Consider the following 14,766-nt stretch of genomic DNA (forward strand, 5'->3'; position numbering starts at 1 on the left):
CAATTGGTTTTAGCTTACTTTTCCCAAATGAGAATCCTCCCTGAGGCAGTCGGAGAGCACGGTCCTGGATAGCAGTTTCGTGCACCGGGAACGAATTTTAGAGTCGAGTGCGGCAGGTGGACACGAGTGCGGCTGAGAACGGGCGCTGCGGGTGTTCCTGTGACCCCTGAACCGAAAGGACTGCACTCCCACCAGAAAGTTGGAGCAAGGAGTTCTGTTCACCCGGCAGGAGTAGGGTGTCCGGGGCTCCCAGGTCCCGCAGCAGGGCGGCCCGCAGGAGCCCCGAAGTGCCCGGCGCGGCGCAGCAGGACGACCGCCACGCCCCGCGCCGCCTTGTAGGCGAACGCAGGAAGCGGCGAGGCCCCGCCGGGCCGCCGTAGCGCTGCATCTCGGGCCGCTCCTTCCGCGCCGCCCTCCGCCCCCAGCCTCCCGGCGCCGCGGCAGTTCTGGGCAAGCAGCGCCGCCGCCGCCGCCGCCGCCGCTTCCTCCTCTGCAGCCGTTCGGCCGCTGCGTGACGCGTCGTTTCCTCCCAACATGGCGGCCGGGGCAGGTCGGCGGTGATGGAGGCCAGGCAGCGGCCGCGGCGGGTGCTAATCCCCACAGTAGCCAGGGCAGCCCTGCTCTCGCCGGGCCTCTGAGCTGCCGCCGCCGCCTCGTCCCTTGGCCCCTGCGAGACGGCCTCCTGGGCCGGGCTCCTTCACCGCCGCCGGGCCGGAGGGACGAGTGAGGGAGACGGCCAGGAAGGGACCCCTCGGGCCAGGTCTAGAGGCGGAGGCGCGACGGGCGCGGCCCTCGAGGGGCGGCTTCTCGGGGGTGGCGAGGACCTCGACGCCCCTTGCCGGTACCAAGACTGGTTCCGTTCGCCCGCCCCTTTCTGATCCTGTCGCTGCCCTCCACGCCTCCTCTCCCCCACTTCCACCCCCTCTCCTTTTTCTCTTCTCTTCCTCCCCCCCCCCGTCCTCCCCTTCAGCCGTTGGGAGCCGCGGGTCGGACGAGCCGCCGCCTCCTTTTGCGTCCATGTATGAGGGGAAGAAGACGAAGAACATGTTCCTGACCCGGGCCTTGGAGAAGATTTTGGCCGACAAGGAAGTGAAGAAGGCGCATCACTCCCAGCTGCGCAAAGCTTGTGAGGTGGCGTTAGGTGAGCGGGGAGGAGGCCCGGGGGATGGGGGGGCGGGGGCGGCCCGCAGGAGGTGGGGTCGCTTGGGAGCTCGTCCTAGGCCAGCCTCGCTGACCTCGCGGAGCCCTCGCGGAGCTCTGTGCTGTCTGGCTGGAGTTGACAGTAACTCGGCTGTATGTGGGGCAGAGGCGAGGTAGAGGAGGAGGGGCAGTTAGCGGGGCTCCGGGACCGCAGCAGGGCTTGGGATCGCGGGGCACCTGGGTTCGAGGGATCGAATGGAGAGTGTGAGAGGACCTTGCGGTGCGGACAGGATCCCACCCTTTGTGATGAAGCAGAAGATGAGCTGTTGTTTATTAGCTTGGAAATTGAGGTGGGGCCGATATGTCAGGATTGGGCGTGGGAAGGGTTCCATATCGTAATTACAATAACTTTTATTCTTTGGTGTGATACTTTGGGAAGATAGGCTGAAGTTGTTCCCTTGTTGACAGTCTTGAGAAAGGGTTTGCAAGAGGTGCAGCCCGTTCTGACATCTCTCCACCTCCGCTACAGGAAAAACATAGAGTAATGTTGTATCTGACTGGGCTGACCTGGAAGAACAAGACCAGTGGTTAAGGGGTGGGGGTGGGGGTGGCGATATAAAAGCGGGGAAGCAAAGAACCTTTAGATAAACCGGCTTTAGGTGACAGGGGAAGGGAGGGTTTGAAATGAGGAAGATGAAAAAGACAATGACACCCACCAGCCACATGTCTGGACAGTGGCAGCTGCTCTCAAGCTTGAATTGTGATTTATAGTTCAGACGGAAGAGATCTAGCGTAATGAAGCCCGCAGCAGGGAAAATCCAAACAATACCTACAGGGAGGTTAGGCAGATAAGGAATTGTTAAGGGGGAAGCACTGATAGATCTATTGCATGCATCAAAGATGAAATAGTTTGAGAGCTCAGGACATTTAACACAAAGATGAATTCCTAATGCTTACACTTTATTTTATGGCACTGGAAATAGACTAGGTCAAATTGGCAAGAAAAGGAAGCTTGTTAAATGGGCTTTGGAAAAAAGCATTCTCAAAAGAGGAAAAATCCATAACTTAAATGTATGCTAAAATTAAAGGCTCAAGACAGCTTAAAATTAGCTTTTAGTTATTAAAATAAACGTAAGGCTACTATTTAACTTGCTATAATATCTATACAGTTATTTCCTTAAAATTGGTGATGTGAAAAACATTTATGGAAGAAATTTCACCTTCAAAATTTTGTATCTTTAGAATAATGGCCTTAAGTTTATTTTTTTGTCATCTTCATGAATAAAGTTTCTATTTTGTTGTAGCTAACAAAAGACTGTTCCAGGTGTATGAGAAAAGTGTTGTATAGTGTAAAAACTGAAATTATATCTGGGTCCTAAAAGGAATAATTATTAAATTGGGGTGGGATCAGGGAGAAAGTGATTTTAGGATTTTTAAAAAAATTGTTATATGTAGGTTTATGAATAACTTGCAGGTTAAAGAACTTAAGTGATTCAAATTAAAGTTTTAGTTTTTGACAATTCAGATTTTCCACGTTAGAATATATATACATGTATTTGATCTCAAAATATTACAGGGTACAAATGTTTTTGGTTAGAATATATTTTTAATATGATGAATTACAAGTGTCAAACTGAAGAAATTAAGTGCTTTGTATGTGTATATATATTTTTCTCTCCAAAATGGTAACATAAGTAAGCATGTTTTAATGGAGAGCTCACTGGAATGAGAGTCTGGGATCCTGGGTTTAGTTTAAATCCCAGTTCTGTTACATTATCTGCATTATTAGGCAAGTCTCTGGGCCTTAACTTCCTTCTCTGTAAAATTAGGATATTGAACTTAATGATTGTATGATCATATTCCCTCTAATGTGCCATGAATGTGAATGTACTGCTCTGTTAACTTGTGCATTGAATATTCCTGCTACTCTTGAGTGGCATCTTTAGAGGGCCTGTAGCTCTCTAAGTGGTCCTTGCCATTTCTGGAGGTAGGAATTACGTGGTGCTGTGTGTGCCAGCTGTATCAGTGTTGTCTGTTCCAGATTTTACCAGTTTTTGCCTTTTTACCCCTTCCATATAGTTAGTAGAAGCTTATTACAAGGAATGTCACTGCTCAGGCAGGGGCTAGGCACCAGAGTACTTTCTTTACTTGTGGTGTATAAGACCTTTTTTCCACATTTCATAAAGTTGCATTTAGCCTCCTGCAAAGCAAAATCTCAGCAATCTCGTGGTAGCTAATCCCTGGTGAACTTTATTTCTTCCCTTCAGTTATCCATCAACAGTATCGCCAAACATAAATTGATAGGGTAACCCATTTCATCTTTGCAGAAAGTATAATATCTTGCAAGAAGATAGTATCCCCTAATATGTGTTGTCCCTGGAAACTATTATAGATCTCCGTTCTCTTCACTGTTGAGACTGGGCCAGGTCCACTTCGGTCTCTTGATAATCTGTGTGCCCATCAAGCAGGATGGAAAAGTAACCTGGAATATACTGATTTGGTCATCCTGGGTCTATAGATTGTGAGTGGGCGGGGGTTTCGTGGTAGAGATACAGAGGCATTTTATCGGTGTTTTTATAACCCATCTAAATACGCCTACATATATTCATTCTCCTCTCAAATATTTATTGAGTACCTACCATGGAGCTAAAGAGAGATAGACAGTAAACAAGAAAATATACATACTGCGTAAGACTTTTAATTTTTTTTGTTTGAAAATCATTTTATTGGCATGTGAGTAGATTTCAAAGCATTGGTATTCAAAATTAGTTCAGGCAACTTTTACCATAATGGCCAATTAGAAATAGATTTTCTGTAAATCATACTCATGAGATTATAGTTTATCATGTATTCTTAAAATGATTTTTTTTGCTAAAAAGTGTAACTTTCAGGAAACATCATCTAGATTAGGGGAGATTTTACATCATTAAAACAGAATCCATTCTCAAGACACTATATAAAGAACTTTTATTTTCACAAAAAGAAAAATAGATAAACCTTTAAGGGCTATGAAAAGTCATTTAAAACTTTTTTCAAATTTTCTTATGTCAGACTTTGTTTTGAAGAATGGTTTTAAAACCAAAAGAAACCAACTCTCCCCAATCCCCTAACATTGTTACAACTAATGTGAAGCCCAGGGGCTGGGAACAGCTCTAGGTTGCCCCTCTCTTGCTACCTGCCTTACTACAGCTCTCTGCAGAGTGAGGGAGTCTAGGCTGCCCTAGCTTAGCCTGATCCATTCCTGCTCTCGAGAATCCTGAATTAAAAATAGTCTGGCCATCTGCTGGCAGATGAGACAACAGCTGAGCTATTTTTAGTTTCAAAGAATTTAGGATTGTTGCGGGATTGGGCTTGAAGGTAGCATTGTTTTTCTCCTGGGGACAGCATAGCTGGGACGTATTCCAATCAGGCCTCTAAGTTTCAGGAGTTTCTTTGATGTTTAGGCCTGTAACTAGTTCATCTTCTGCTTTCTGACATTGGATATCCATGAAGATACTCTGCAAATGTTAGGATGAAAGAGTTCAAGGTTGGAAACTGGCACTGATGACAGAATAGGAGTGAAAGGGGTAACCAGAAGAAGGTTTTAAAGGGAAAGGAGGCGTATAAAGGCAGTGATAAAGATGCATTTCCTGCAGGAATATGGGGGAATGAGGGAGACAGAGAAAAATTGTTAGGAAAATATTTTTTGTATCAGTATGAATTTATATTGTTCATCATATTATAAAGTGATCCTACTGATTTAGTTTTCTTATACGAGTCTGTTACCTATAATTTTAGTTCCCCCCAGAAATATAATATTGAGACTCAAACGTTACAAAACTTGCTTCCTTCTGCCCCTCTAATCCCACTCTTAGTTTGATTGGTGGTGTTATAAAAAAGGGATGTGTGGGTGGAGAGGAAATTATTTGAGTGCTCTTGGCCCTGGTTTTATGGTACTTTGGCAACGATTAATTTTTGTCATTCTTCACCATTTATGGAAAAATGACTTATCCCCAAACAATATCCTGCCATCAGCAAGCATCTTAGTTATAATTTAAATCCATTAACAATTCTCCTTTTAAACCTTCCTTGATATCAAAATAAAAGGTGTTTTCAGTAAGCCAGGCTGCCTGAATTTTGGGGGTGGCTAGAAAAAAAGAGTATAACAAATGACATGACTGAAAGAAAGACACTATTTGCATTTAGGGGCTCTTTCTCCAGGATAGTATTAAATAAAGTAAATGTCACAGAGCCCAAGTTCTTAGAGAAGATCTTTGAAAAAAATAAATTTGGGTTGAAAAAATAAGTTTGGGTTACAGTGTGTAATCTGTTTCCATTTTAGAAATTTACAATGCACATGAATATAGTTAGGATGCTGAAAAGTCCTCCAAGAAAGAAACCTGCTCGATTTTGTTTAATGAAGTTTTTCCTAAGTTTGCTTGACACTTTTCAGTCGCTATTAACTCAGATAACTCCCGTACTACACATTGTTCCTTGGCACTTACTTTGGGACACTGTTTAAGGGAAAAGAAAGGCAAAGTAGGTACAATAGCTCTAACTACTGATCAGACCGTCTTCCAGAAGAGTCATGTGTTTTAGGAAAGCAGCAATCCTGTTGATGGTTCGGGAAGGAGAAGAAAGTCAGAAATAAGGAGCAGTTGGAATGTTCAAGATCAGGGGACTGTTTGCCGACTGGCTCTTTCTTTCCTACCCCATCTAGTGGCAGGTAACTAGTTTCTTTCTCCTGATAAAGTTTAACTTACACAGAGAAAATTGTGAATGAGAAATAATTTGGGGAAATATTTGTCATAATATTCCTCATATAATAGAGGAGGGATATTTGAAAAGGAAAAATACATGAGTAAATTATTGTTGCCATTCCAAACTAGATATATTCTTAATTCTGGTGTTTGTTGAGCTCCTTGTATGTGCCAGATACTGCTTCAGTGCTGGCCATACAGCAGTGAGCCAAACATGCTTTCGTTGAATTTATATTCTAGTGGCTTAAGGGTGATAGTCACAAAATATATTGTGAGATTGTTATCTGAAGAAATAGTTCAGAAGGGTAAAGGGAAAAGGACAGGAATGCTACTTTACAATAGGGTTTTCAGGAAAGGCTTTTCTGTGAGATGACTTTTGAACAGAGAAGTGACATAATTGAGGGATTCAGCCTTCAGATACCTGGATGAAAACAGAAACAGGAAACAGCAAGATGAGTGTGTGTGCTTGGTGGAGTTCAGGCTGCAAAGAGGCTTGTATGTCTGGGAAAGAGACAGGGCAAATTTGGGATTTTAGTGATGGCACATTTACATTTTTAAAGGCTTACTCTGGCAAGAGACGATGGAGACCTAGACTAGGTTGGTGGTAGTGGAAGGGGTGAGAGTTGTTTGCATTTGGAATATATTTTGAAAAAATCCACAGGATTGGCTTTATGTATTTGTTGAGTGACAAAGGAAACGATGATATCCAGTGTTGCAGGTAGAGCCTCGGGTTGATTATAGATGGCATTCACCTCAATGAAGAACACAAGGATAGAAAAAGCCTTTGCAAAAATAGGTTTTTGTATGGTAAAACATTTTCATCTTGCATTTTACATATATTTTAGAATTTTTTAATAATAGAATTTCCTAGTGATATAATAGGATATTTTCTACTGAGAATGACACCAAACAACTTAAAATTTGAGATGTCAGGTTTTTTTCAGTGAGGTTTTTTTCCCAAAGAAATAAGCCTTTCACTTGTCTGGTTCCTTCCTGGAATAGGAACTTTACATATGTAATTAGGTAAAGATCTTGGGGTGAAATTTAGAACCTTAATTAATTTAGGGCCTTGAGGTGGGCCCTAAATTCAATGACTGGTGTCCTTTTAAGAAGAGGAGGGAACACGGAGGCACACAAAGAAGGCCATGTGAAAATGGAGGCAGAAATTGGAGTTATGCTGCCACAAGCCAAGGAATGCCAAGAGCCACCAGAGGTTAGGAAGAGACAAGGAGTGGAATTCCTTCCTGGAGCCTTCAGATGTATCATGGCTCTGCCAACACCTTAGTATTAGACTTCTGGCCTCCGGAACTGTGAGAGAGTAAATTTCTGTTGTTTTAAGCCACCAGATTTATGGTAATTTGTTAAGGCAGCCCTTGGAAATGAATGAAAGTTCCTTTTATCTTAACCTTTCAGACCCAGTTTAATTTCTTTATTTGAGCTTCCTTATACAGAGTATACCATATATTTATGTAATCAAATACTGTATTTGGCTCATCTCTGATTAGTTTCATGAATCTAGAAAGCAGTTATTCTCAGGCTTTAGTGTGTATTAAGTAGAGTCTCTTGAAAAATTTCTTAACAGAGTCTTGGTGTGTGTGGCTGGTGTGGTGGCTCATGCCTGTAATCCTAGCACTTTGGGAGGCTGAGGCAGGAGGATCATTTGAGTGCAGGAGTTGGAGTCTGCAGTGAGCTATGATGATGCCATTGCCCTCCAGCCTGGGTGACAGAGCCAGACCCTGTCTTAGACAGACAGACTAGCAAACAAACAAACAAACAAACAAAAATGCTTGGGCCCAAGCATTTAGAAATTTTGTGTTCTGCTTTCAATAGTTTGTTTTGCTTGGAGTTAGACTTGATATAACTAAATTGGTCTATATAGCCTGTGTTACCTTTTCATTCAGAAAAGACTATGAAAATCTTTAAAATATTTCATATCACAATATTACCTCTGGCAGTATCTTCAGGAAACTCCATGTGAAGCCATTAATTTTTCTCTCTCAAGTTTAAATCCAAAAATATATATGGTGACACTTAATCAGCTATTTAACAACCACAACTCTATCCACAACTTTGCTAAGAAATGAAATGGTAAAAATATAACAGCCAAAGTAGATATTATGAAGGTCAAACACTTTATACAGAGGAGAATCCCTCTGGCCTTTACTCAGTCTATTTACTTTTATAATTCCAATAAATTTAACATTTAATTTTTATGTTTTTATAAACCCTTTTCTTCAAACCATTTTCGAAACTAAAACTGGAAAAAAAATTACCTGTGACACTAAGAGCTGGAGATAACCACTGCTAACTTTTTGGGAAAAAAACCCCAAAACCTCTGTCGAGGTATAATTTATGTAGGGTAAAGTTTACCTTATTTAATCGTAATGATTTTTAGTAAATTAACTGAATTGTGTAGCCATCACCATAATCCAGTTTTAGAACATTTCCATCATCCCAATAAAATACCTAGTGCCCGTTTACAGTTAGTCCTTGTTGCCACCTTCAGCTATAGGTATTCACTAATCTATTTTCTGTCTTTAGATTTGCCTTTTCTGGACATTCCATAACATGCAGTCATACATAGGTGGTCTTTTGTGTCTGGTTTCTTTCACTCAGCACATTTTTGAGGTTCATTCATGAAATATGCATCAGTACTTCTTTTTATTGATGAGTAGTATTCCATTGTTTGGATATATCACATTTTGCTCATCCATTCACCTGTTGATGGATATTTGAGTTGAATGAATAATACTGCTGTGAATATTTGTGTGTAAGTCTTTATGTGGACATAGATTTCAACTTCTCTTGGGTAGATAAGCTAGTAGCAGAATTGCTGGGCCATGTGAAGTTATGATTCACATTTAAGAAACTGGTGAATTGTTTTCCAAAGTGCCTGCACCATTTTACCCACCCAAACAGTGTATGAGGGTTCCCACTTCTCCAGATCCTTGCCAATATTTGTTACTGCCTTTTTATTTTAGCCATCTTAATTTGTACAAAGTGTTATCTCATTGAACCACTGTCAACTTTTTGAAGTACAGATTGAGTATCCCTTATTCCAAATGATTGGGACCAGAAATGTTTTGGATTTTGGAATTTTTTGGATTTTGGAATGTTTGCATATACATGATGAGATACCTTGGGGATGGGACCAAAGTCTAAACTCCAGATTCACTTGTGTTTTGTAGCACTTTATACATACAGCTTGAAGGTAATTTTATGCAATATTTTTAGTAATTTTGTGCATGAAACAGTTTTGACTGCATTTTGACTGGGACCCATCACATGAGGTCAGGTGTGGAATTTTTCACTTCTGGCCTGATGTTGGTGCTCAAAAAGTTTCAGGTTTTAGAGCATTTCAGATTTTCATAAGGATGTACAACCTGTATTTTTTCTACACATATTTCTACACACATACATGGGAGCATACACATACATGCACAAATACATATATTCTTTAAAAATTTGAGCTATTTTTAAGGCATAGGAAGAGGAAAGGAATTTATTGTTTACTATATGCCAGGTCTATGTCAATTGAATACTCAATTGGCTTTACCTCAGTTAGTCCTGAGAACAACCCTACGTACTTAGGTGCTATTATTATCTGCATTTTGCAGATGAAGAAATTGAGTTTGGGGTTTGTGTTTGGTAGAGTTGGAATATGACATTGGAGCCTACACAGAGCCATATTGGGAATTGCGCAGCCGACCTGCACCCTTAATCACAATACTGTGTGTTTATAAGTAACAGATTACAAAAAGGAAAAGAAAAGAATGTCAAGAAAACAAAAAGGGCAAAACACACACACACATGATATCGATTCAGGAAGATACTGCTCTGTACATTTCAATGAATCTCCAGGGTATTTATGTTCAGTGTGTTCATAATGGGATCCCTGACTCCATCATGCAAAATATCCTTTTAATTCTCCGTTCTGCTTAAGAAGTCAGGCAAATTCATGTGTATTTCCATGTATATTTTCTAAGATTTGTAACAAAATTTTAAAGTGAAGTTTTAATAATTTAAGCCATTTGGAAATTTCGTTTGTTCTGTAATACTTCCCAAGGATTCTGGATAGGCTAGCTTTTATTGTGCTTATATTCCTAACCCTTTAAACTATTCTCATTTACTTTTTATCTTAATATTTTATAGCATTTCAAATCATTTAAAAAATTGAGATAAAAACAAAATCTTATTAAAATGTCCTATGAAATTACAAAAAGACTTTGTTACCTAAAAATAACTCATAAATATCAATGGCTTCTTCTGTAAGTATGTAAATACAATTATTGTATAATTGTCATGATTTTCAGTTTTCTGTTCTCATCAAAATTTCATAGGCATGTCTGTATATCTATGTTGTCTTTCTACGTAGCATTTTTACAGTGTGTCATTAGTTTAAATGTTTTTGAGTTTGGGGACATCTATATTTGAATTTTGCTGCACAGATTTTTCTTCTTCTTTTTTTTAATCCCTGCAGATTCATTGAGTGCTTGTTATGTATGCTGAACTACATAAAATCAACTCTTAAGATTGAGATCACTCGGTTAGAGTGTGGTCATTTTTGGCTCTTATTCCTTAAGGCAAGGTTGCTGTAAACATACTATATCTGTGCTAGGTGCAAGTATACAGCAGAGCACTGAGGAAAACAAGATAGGGTAGTTGTTCTCTTTAGATTTATTGGTTTTGATCAGTTTTTCATCCTTTAATCTTTCCTTTACATTTTTTTTTCTGTTCTAAAAGTGAAAAAACAAAGACATAACTCCTCTTTGTAGTTAGAATATCTATACCTTTTGTTTTCTATAAATTTTATTTGATTTTTTTCATGCTTTTTTTCTTGACATTTATTAGGGTGTGTCTTAGTCTATTTTATTAGGGTATGTCTTAGTCTGTTTGGGCTCCTATAACAAAATACTCTAAGCTGGGTGGCTTATGGATGACAAAAATTTATTTCTAACAGTTCTGGAGGCTGGGAAGTTAAAGATCAAGGTGCTGGCAGATTCCATGTCTGGCGAGGGCCTGTTCTTCATAAACAACATCTTTTAGTTGTGTTCTCACAAGGTAGAAGATGCAGACAGGCTCCCTCAGACCTCTTTAAAAGGGCACTAATTCTTAATTCCAACATGTTGGGGATTAGGTTTCAACCTATGAATTTTGGGGGAACACATTCAGACCACAGCAGGGTATGATATGAGGTATGTATTTAACAAATTCATTTTCTTCCTCTGAATTGATAAGTGTTTTAACAGCAGTTACTAAATAATTTAAAAAACATATTATCACATCGTATTCCATCAGTCATTATCAATTTATATTAGTGTAGTACTTAACATGGTATCTGATAGGATTGATTAGTCTTCATTATGTCTTATTTTTTTATAATATTGCTTGCTTTTTCCAAATGTTTTTAGGATTTTCGTTTAAGTTTTCTAATTAATTGTTCACTCGTAGCATCTTGTTAACATATTACTTAATCATCATTTCTTACCTTTTATTCTTATATATCAAGTAAAAAGTATTACAGTTGAGAAGAAATTGATTAATAATTAGGATTTTAAAATATACACCAGTGTCCAAAAATAAGTATAATTTTAATTATTAGGAAATAGAAGTTTTATAGTAAATGCTAACGGTGTATCCACAGCTATCTGGCTAGAAGGACAGAAATTAAAGTTATATTACCAGAATGTATATTTTTTTCCTGAATGCAGTGATGAATCTGTGTTTATATAAATGAAGTGAAAGTGTTTTATTCTTTCTGTTTCCACCCTTAATCTCCATTTCTATGACTGTTGGAGAAGACTCTTGAATGGCAAATTAGAAGGAAAAGTACTTTTGTTTGTATTATGGAGAACTTTCTTTCCTTAAAAAAATCAATCTGCCAGGGTATACTGTCTTAAACTTTTATGTGTGGTTATCTTCACTGAATTATTTTCCTTTTGAAATAGTTATATATTTTATCAATTCTTAATTTTCTTTTACATTTCAAAAAGCACACTTGAGTAGGCAGTTAATATGCAAAATTCTGGTTTCCCTAAAAAATGTTAGGTTCTCAAAATCATCACCATTATAATTATTTTTGTTTGGTTGATTTTTCTTCGTTCGAATGAAAATTTCTTTAAGAAAGATTGATTAATTATTTTCTGTTTTATCACTATATTAAATTTGTACTTATGAATATTTACTAAGCAGTTTTAAGTTTTGTATTAAATTGAATAGCCCTCGATTTTTTTAATTCTCCCCCAAACGGTTTGTATCAATTCAGTCTCTCTGAAGCTTTCTATCCTTAACATTTATAAAAGTAACATAATGTTTCATTAACAGGAAATAAGGAGCTTTGTTTGATTTTGCTACTCATGTATGCCTAATGCCATGCTATGTAATTAAGATATCTCTCATCAGTTTATTTGACTAAAACTTCTTAATGTAAAGGTTTTGTGGATTTAGTAAGTTGATGTCCCCAAATATTTTGTCGAAGGTAGTAGTCACTGTTAATAATTTGGCTCTTCAGGAGGTGTGTAAGAAAATTAAATTATCTTTGCTTGGAAATTAAATGTTCTCAAGAATATTTGCTTTTCTTTAGTTCTTTCAGTTTTAATTTTTTTTAATTCTCATTTTTATCCTGATTTTTAATTTAAAAAATTATCACAATATATCAGTTCCTTTTTTTTGAACCATTCCTTTTGTATTTCCTACGTGATTCTCTTATCTTTCTCCCTCCTTTTCAAACCCTCAGAATCTCTATCAGCATTGATACGTGAAAACATTCTTGATTCATAAAGACGTATTTTAAAGCAGTTGGGATAATTTAAAAATAATCAGAGGGTAATCTGAAATACAAATTAGGATGTAGTTAACAACCCTTGATGTGACCTCCCAAATGACAACTAAATTGCAGAAATGGAGGAAAATTCACTACATGATAGGAAAATAGATTGGTGGCAATCTATTGTAGACCCAGGAGGAATGAGGAGAAGCTAAAAGGATGAGAGGAGAGTTAGATATGAAGAACAGGGAACGTAAAGCTATGCAGCATACAGATAATTCATTTTCTGAAACATAAAACAAAAATCAGAAATTACAAACAACATAATAATCAAAGACATACTGCAGAAAACTTCTACACTAAAAAATATCTGTGTGTGTGAACTTACAAATTCCAGGAAGAAAAATACTCAATGTATAGGGACTCCTACAAATCTCAGTCTAGCAATATTTTAATATTAAGGATAAAAATTAATCCCATACATATCCAGGCAGAGAAAATAAGGTTCTAAAAAGGAGTTCAGTTTGTTAAGATTGTAAGGAAGAATTTCAGCCTACATAAACTTAAGTAATAGGAGTTTGCTGAAAATAATAGAACAGCAACTCTGCGAATAAACTTAGACATTCTGTTTTATATATTTTTAAAGAAAAGTCCTATCTCACCTCCCTTTCTGTCATCTTTTTCCCTTGTTCCCTATTTCCTCCTCTTTCCCCATCTCCTTGAGCTGTCCACCCTTTTCTCTCACCCCCCCTTATTTCAAATTCTACTTCTAGAAAACTGTTAGAAAATAATCAGAGATATGTTGTAAAGATATATATACCAGTTTATTCATCATTATGCTATTTATAATTCTAACAGTTGAAAATAACTCAAGTAGTTAACATATGGTATTGTTTAATAAATAATGTCATGGTCATACAATGGAATATTACAAAGTACTGAGTAGTGATGTGCTGGAGATATATTTACTGATATGGGAAGATGAATCAATGGAAAAATCAGATTATATAATAGTATTTTTCTTGACAAATATGTGCACGTATACAGAGAAAAAGTGTTGCAAATACAAGGAAATTTTGACGAATATAATCATACCGAGAGATATTTCATGGTCTTGTTTTGTGGTAGAACTACAATAAAATATTTATGGTGTCCTTAGAAGTGTATATCATTAAAGAGTCTATATACTTCGAAAAAACTTCTCCATAAATGCAAAAGTATTACCTATTTTTTCCCCCAAGCCTGTGGTATTTAAATAGAGTAAAAGAGGAAAAAGAAAACACATGAAGATATGTAGTGGCCTTTTTATTGAAGTAGAAAAATAAAATCAAGAAAGTTGCTGACATCAAATACAGATGATTGAATGATAGTGAGCAAGTCAGCCTAGTAGTGAACACAGGGACAATGAAATGTTTTTGGTATTGTTTAGACTGAGTATACCTAACTAGGATCAAATAGAGATTGATTGTGTTTTGGGCTTCATTACTTATTAGCCTGTGATAATAGGAAGGAAATTATTTTGTTCTTCAGATGTACTCTCATGACCTTTCTCATTTTGATTCCTAAGAATGAGGAGAGAATAACTGGGCTCATGTAGACTTTTGACTTGGAAATATTCATACAGTAAGTCCTCATTTAACATCATTGATAGATTCTTGGAAACTTTGACTTTAAGTGAAACATTATTTGAGCAGGTCCTTGAATAATGTTGTGTTATTATAAGAAAAAATTGGTTTTATTATACGTCATTTCATTTTGCTTAAAGTTGCAGTTTCCAAGAACCCAGTGACAATGTTAAGTGAGGACTTACTGTAATTTATGCCTCTGGTAATCTATGTAAGTGTTATATAAGAATTAAAAAGTGCTTTTGAGAGAAACTCATTGGTTGCTGTTATCTTCTGAAACACAAAGGAAGCCTTAGTTTCACCTCAGAGAACCCTAAGCCAAGAATGGTATGTAGCTTTCAGAAGCTATCATTTTCATGTATGTATCCATTGAGGCCTTCTTAGCACATCCAGAAAAAGCATGAAAAACTGATTGACAAGTACAGGTTTTTCCTTTCCTTTCCTTTTTTTTTTTTTTTTTTTGAGACAGAGTCTCACTGTATTGCCCGGGCTAGAG

At 37.9% G+C, this 14,766-nt stretch overlaps 1 protein-coding gene across 1 annotated transcript in view; it reads left to right on the forward strand.

The window, feature by feature from the left end:
- Positions 1 to 522: 522 nt before the first annotated feature.
- ARFGEF1 (ADP-ribosylation factor guanine nucleotide-exchange factor 1 (brefeldin A-inhibited)) overlaps positions 523 to 14,766 on the forward strand; it is a 133,318-nt gene continuing 119,074 nt past the window's right edge. The window contains exon 1 of the mRNA XM_012663112.1: positions 523 to 1,141. Coding sequence (XP_012518566.1) covers positions 1,018 to 1,141 — 124 coding nt within the window. The 5' untranslated portion in view covers positions 523 to 1,017. The remainder of the gene's footprint in view (positions 1,142 to 14,766) is intronic.

This window comes from Propithecus coquereli, unplaced genomic scaffold (genome assembly GCF_000956105.1).
Source record: "Propithecus coquereli isolate 6110/MARCELLA unplaced genomic scaffold, Pcoq_1.0 Scaffold8, whole genome shotgun sequence".
Lineage (NCBI taxonomy): Eukaryota > Metazoa > Chordata > Mammalia > Primates > Indriidae > Propithecus > Propithecus coquereli.